The 6446-nt window shown below is 44.7% G+C and overlaps 1 protein-coding gene across 1 annotated transcript; it reads left to right on the top strand.

The window, feature by feature from the left end:
• The first annotated feature begins 1343 nt into the window (after nt 1-1343).
• On the top strand, nt 1344-6022 carry LOC133928788 (lichenase-2-like). The gene is made up of 2 exons (XM_062375275.1): nt 1344-1521; nt 4803-6022. The coding sequence occupies exons 1-2, from the start codon at nt 1449-1451 to the stop codon at nt 5732-5734; spliced, it is 1005 nt and encodes a 334-aa protein (XP_062231259.1). The 5' UTR covers nt 1344-1448; the 3' UTR covers nt 5735-6022.
• The last annotated feature ends 424 nt before the right edge of the window (nt 6023-6446 follow it).

Raw genomic sequence — 6446 nt, 5'->3', positions numbered from 1 at the left:
TATATATACACACACACACACCTATGCATTAGAATAAAATAGTTCATTTATCAAAATGATCTAGTTGTATCATGCATGTTAATCAATTGCTCTAATATACATGTACTATGGATCGGCTAGCTGCTGTTGGGTGCAAACTCATATGGTACACTTAATATATTATCCCCTCACTAGTAGTTAAACTAGAAAGCAGTTGCATAACGGGACTCTACTGAGATAGAGAAAGCACGTTCCTCCCTATCCACAGATCAGGTTAGCAATATAAAAACTTTAACGGTTGGATGGGAGCAGGCTAGTTAATTTGTTCCATGTTAAGGGCTGCAATAACACAAGAGAAAAATATGGACGCCATAAGATCACAAGCTACACTACTCATAGAAGCTGTACGTATTATGTCTCAGCGACGACTATATAATAATTCCTAGGATTTTTTATTTTTGAAAAGACATTGTGTATTTATATGGCTGATGAATTCAACGTAAACTAATTAATCTCCTTTGAAATAACTTGTACCAACTTAAGTGGAACAAGTATTCTAAAAAAGGTGTATGGGCATATCGGAGTCCAAGGAGCACCTACTATCTAATTTAAAGTGGTGCAAGTAATTCTTTGGTTCATGTCAGAAATTATTAATTAGGTACACCAAATACACTAATTTTTTCATCATTATAATTATGAATTAACACAACTGATTTATAAAATTTATAAATGAACATGAAGTTAGAGAGGTACTATTTGATCGTTGACATAGGGAAATAAAGAAAAGGTAGATGACCCAAGGACGTCGGTTAAATTCTAACTTTATAGATTTGATCACGATTGTGCATGAAAATATCGCCCTATTTATAAATGACTTCAAGAAAAAGACAACAAAACGTCAAATCTTAGTTTCCTTGAGTAAACGAAAAACCTAGGTAAGTCATGTCAACTTCTACAACATAGAAAAACCTATTGTAAAAAAATGACACGTCGAATGTTTTTGAGTAAGACGTGCATACTCACCGACCCGATTGCGTTGGCGGCACACCGCGTCCTCGCACCTGTTGACCTAAAAGCTTCCCTTTCGTGGAACATTTTGGCGCCTAAATTTAAACCATTTTCAAAAGTAGTTTGGTATATATGATGAATCTTCCCATAGTCCCAAGTCACAACCACCTAGTGTACCGGAGAACCTCTGGCTACCAGACACTGTGGGACGAGTGACGCAAGCAACGGCTACCCTGACTCGTCAATTGCAATAGGCTAAAATAATGTCGCTGCTGGAGACGTTGGGCCTAGACCAACCAAGTGGATTGGACCGAATTCTGTCTCCTCGGCATCTATATAAGGGGGCTGCAGCCAGCGGTTGTTTCAGCAAAGAAATAAGCATCAGAGAGAGTCTTCTTGGAGAGACGTGTTAGCAAAGCCAGGAAAGAGAGTGCTGGCAGCTTTGAGAGGAGAGAGAGAGAATGGCAAGGCAAGGTGCAGCCTTCATGTTCGCCATGGCATTGCTCCTCGGGGTCTTTGCCTCCATCCCCCAAAGTGATTCTCTCTCTCTCTCTCTCTCTCTCTCTCTCTCTCTCTCTCTTGTATTTTTGAAAATTATTAGCTAGGTAGGTTATATTTTTGTTTATGCACGGCATAGGAGAGTTCCGTAGGAAGCAGATAATAATGATTAAATTTAACTCCGCTTTCATTAAAGGATTAGTTGATTAGCCATGGCATGAACTAAGATAATAATATGCAATATAGGAGCCAGAAGCACATAGTTACACATCTCTCTCATCCACAACGTCATGCAAAGATAGCTCGTTAGCCGTCAAAACCGCCTCTTTTGATGCGTGCATGTCGCTTTTCTGCGTCTATTCCGTCCATCGGTCACAAGCTAGGTAAACGGCATCTCTCTCATTCTCCAAATCAATGGAACAGTAAATTCTGCATCAGTCACTTTCTTTAAAAAATCAAGAAACCTAAATTGTGACTGTTGACCATCAATTATTTAATAACGTTTTTCTTTGCTTACAAAAGTTGTTTTCAAGGAGTAGAAGTTAGGAGAGGTATACACTTCTTTTTACAGCAGGGGAACATATGTGATATGTCTTTGCATGCAGTAACTTTTCTAAAGAAAGATCGATAACAGTATGTTTCTGCGAGAAATTATATCTTAAGTATATGCTTGCACTGGAAATTAATATCTTAACCAATCATATTGAAAACGATGTTTCCGGCTAGCTAGTTCATATCTACTCTGAACCACAAAGTTGATGGATCGGAGGAATAGAAATTACTGAGAATTAACAAGCATGCAAATGAAGTCTGTCTTCGTTCGGTGAGCACGCATGTCACTTTAGCCAGTTGCCTCCTAACCATCTTTTTGAAACGATCGATCGGTCAGAAAGGTAATCCAACCAAAGGGCTATTCTAGCTACCCCAGAGTAGTCGTCTCTTTCTATATATCTTCCACTCAGTGTCATTAAGGATGCAAGTGGGTACTTAGTAGTTTTAGATCACTGCTTAGTTCATTTTTTACTTAGCTTAGTTAGGTGTGAGAGAATCTTTAATTGTTTTTTAGTTTTGAGCCGACCTAATTATTCAAAAAATATAAACTTGCATCCCCAAGTGTCATGTTAACCTAGATAGCTTTTCCGAATTCTCCCCATGCATGCATGCAAGCTCAATTATCTAGGGTCTAATAATATATTAGCGGTCAGCCCAGTGGCTGATTAATCACTTGCAATTGATTATTTTTTCTCTTCAATGCATGCGAATCCTACCACTCCAATTCCTGATCACTCGCCGTTGATTCGTTACCTTGATTGTGAGAACGAATTCGGTGCAACCACTCTTCTTAATCAACCGAACAAACCCGTCGCTTGCCGGCCATCCTTTTCCGCTGCGTCTCTCTCTCTCTCTCTCTCTCTCTCTCTCTCTCTCTCTCTCTCTCTCTCTCTCCCCTGGATCGGTTCGCCGGCCGTCGTCGTATCACTTGACGTCGTTTTTTCAACGGCGACGCACGATATATATGGCCGGCCTGCTAGATAGTCCGTCACTTATCCTCAGTTCAGTGTGCTGTACAGCAGCTCCTCCATTCTCACTCCTTCTTAAACTATGTTTAGAGGCGGTTCATAATCAGTTTTTATAGTCGTTTAGCGTAACAGTCTGATCCAAGGTCTATAGAAATGAATGATTCTCACATACGCAAAATAGACCGTATGTGAAAATATATTTCTACATGCGGTTCCTTAATATAACCACCTGTAAAAAATTAATACCACAGACGGTTACTTAAATGAACCGGCTATGAAAATATATTTCTAAGGTGGCGCACTTTAGCGTCCGCCTATAGATAGATAGATTTCTACAAGCGGGTGACATAAGGATTCGCTTATGGTATGTATTTCATTTAAAATTAATAACGAGCATATATTTTACTCTCTCTAGATTTCTACATATTTTCAAAATAGATTTCAACAATATTTGAATAAACACAAGTTCAATATTTAACACAAATATAATAATATTCACAAGTATAATATTTTTACATCACAAGTCAATTTTACATCACAAGCCAAATATATTGGCCTCTGTTACTGATCAATGAATCAATGGCACGGTCGATCTTACTTAACGTAAAAAATGGTATAGTTAATTGCATGTAGAAGAGGAGGATCAACTGTTAGCATTCCGGTCGATCTTACTTAACTTGCGTGTACTTGTGATGATGAGAGGAGAGCTCGGCGGTTAGCCTAGCTAGCTCATGGCATGGCTAGGTAGTAGCCTTAACCGCTTTGGCGATCCATATCGATCATACGTGGACTATCCAACAGTCGTGGTGCGGACGTTGGACCAGAACAACCTTAACCCCCACCGCCTCTCTCACGACCTCTCTATCATGTGGTCCTCTCTCTCTCTCTCTCTCTCTCTCTCTCTCTCTCTCTCTCTCTCTCTCTCTCTAATTAGCATATTCCTAGTCCATTTCCGAAGCTGACTAGTGTCGTGCAAGAACACACGTGCTACAGATTAGATGTGTGTGTGCGTATGTAAAATATATTCTTGAGCAACTTCCGAAAGAAAAAGAAAACATTATTTCACTAGCTCTCATATATAGTAAGTCTTTTATTGCAACATGTTTCCAGCAAAGTTATCTGCAGAAGTTAAGGTAGATTAGGATGTGAACCAAAAGCAAAGGATTAGTGAGATAGCTAGCTCTCAGAGTTCTACTCCAGGTCAAAGTTTATCCCGTTGTTTAAGGTTCTTCTTGGTCACGAACCACTTGTTACGACTTGCTTTATTGCACGCAGCGACAAACCGGCCGGTAAAGCTGCCAAAATATTCCTCGGCAGTGAGTGCATGCATTTGAAACCAACTGACACGATCACTGTAAAACAATTAGTTTCACGTAACATCAAACAAAGATTACGTCCAGATAGTTCTATAGAGGGAGAAAAAAGAATGCAAAGTTGGGAGTTGCACGCATGCGTGAGCGTCCATGCATACATACAAATTTTCAGTTAAATGTCCCTTTCTAGAGCTAAAAAATTGGTGGATTAATTTACTACAACAAGCTAGTCAAAAGCCTGCATATGTATTTCTGTACATTTATTCACATCCTACCGCCCCAGCTGGTCGCCGCCATTGTTGTTTTATGCACTTTTTTTTTCATTTCATTTTTCTCCTAGTAGATGTTAGGTACGGGCGGCTAGTAATTCAAGGTGAAAGCTAGTAAAAACTTATTTGGGACGGTAAATTTTTTTACTGTGATTATTAATGAAGTGTAAACACAGTAAAGTACAGGATTAACGGAAGTACATACGTACGTGCAGGCGTTGAGGCCATCGGGGTGTGCTACGGCATGAGCGCCAACAACCTGCCGCCGGCGAGCACCGTCGTCAGCATGTACAAGTCGAACGGCATCAACTCGATGCGGCTGTACGCGCCGGACCAGGGGGCGCTCCAGGCCGTGGGCGGCACGGGCATCAGCGTCGTGGTCGGCGCGCCCAACGACGTGCTGTCCAACATCGCCGCTAGCCCCGCCGCAGCCGCCTCCTGGGTACGCAACAACATCCAGGCCTACCCGTCCGTCTCCTTCCGCTACGTCTCCGTCGGCAACGAGGTCGCCGGCAGCGCCACGCAGAACCTGGCCCCGGCTATGGAGAACATGCACGCCGCGCTCGCCGCTGCCGGGCTGGGACACATCAAGGTGACCACGTCGGTGTCGCAGGCCATCCTCGGCGTGTTCAGCCCGCCCTCCGCCGCCGAGTTCACCGGCGAGGCGCAGGCGTTCATGGGCCCCGTCCTGCAGTTCCTGGCGCGTACCGGCGCGCCGCTCATGGCCAACATCTACCCCTACTTGGCCTGGGCCTATAGCCCGGGCGCCATCGACATGAGCTACGCGCTCTTCACCGCGCAGGGTACCGTCGTGCAGGACGGCGACTACGGGTACCAGAACCTCTTCGACACGACCGTCGACGCCTTCTATTTTGCGATGGCCAGGTACGGCGGGTCCGGCGTGCCGTTGGTGGTGTCTGAGACCGGGTGGCCGTCCGGCGGCGGCATGGAGGCGACTCCCGCGAACGCGAGGATCTACAACCAGAACCTGATCAACCACGTCGGGCGCGGCACGCCGCGGCACCCGGGCGCCATCGAGACGTTCCTCTTCTCCATGTTCAACGAGAACCAGAAGGAGAGCGGCGTGGAGCAGAACTGGGGGCTCTTCTACCCCAACATGCAGCACGTCTACCCCATCAGCTTCTAACTAACTGAAGCTTGCCGGCTAGCTCCGTATACACACCGTGCGTCCGTACGTCCGTTAGTACGTATACACATCATGTATACTCATACGTACCTGTAGATTATGTATTGTACAGGGCTTGCTTTGCGACCGCTGGGAGTAGCAAATGCTACTCTCAGATGCGTATGCCGTGAGAATTTTATGTATAAGTAAGATATAGTCTCGAAGGGAGGTGTACGTACTGGACGTAGATAAATACAGTACAACAGCTGATCTCCCTTCCTAGCTAGTATATAGAAGTTGATTGAGGTACAGATACGCGCCAATTGAAACATATCTCTCACGTACACTCCTTTAGACGAAGTTTCACTGTTACTGAACGTTGCATGCATGGTTTCAGTATAAACTAATTAACGGACGTGCTCCAGCGCCGACGTGGAGATGTATTGACCTGACACGTGTCTCAGACGGGTGGTCCGTATCGATGTGACCCGGTCATCGCCGGCTCCGAGGCCGAGCAATCGGCGGGGGAATAGGTTCGCGTGCGCCGGAGGATAGCGGCCGGCCGGAAAGCGACGCGCGCACGCCGGAAAGCTCCGTTTTGTTGGAGGAAGCAGACGATCCGGTCCATTCCAGAGGCGATAGGCTGCCTGCGACGTATTCCGCATCGAGCGGAGCCATCCATCCTTTGTGGATATGCATATCTCGTCCAGGCTGACTCATCTCCTGCGCACTG

This window comes from Phragmites australis, chromosome 9, assembly GCF_958298935.1.
Source record: "Phragmites australis chromosome 9, lpPhrAust1.1, whole genome shotgun sequence".
NCBI lineage: Eukaryota > Viridiplantae > Streptophyta > Magnoliopsida > Poales > Poaceae > Phragmites > Phragmites australis.
This window is presented reverse-complemented; position numbering and strand designations above follow the sequence as displayed.

Coding starts and splice junctions, on each gene's coding strand:
- LOC133928788 (XM_062375275.1), top strand. CDS start 1,449: ATGGCAAGGCAAGGTGCAGCCTTCATGTTCGCCATGGCATTGCTCCTC. Junction 1,522..4,802: donor CTTTGCCTCCATCCCCCAAA/GTGATTCTCTCT, acceptor ACGTACGTGCAG/GCGTTGAGGCCATCGGGGTG.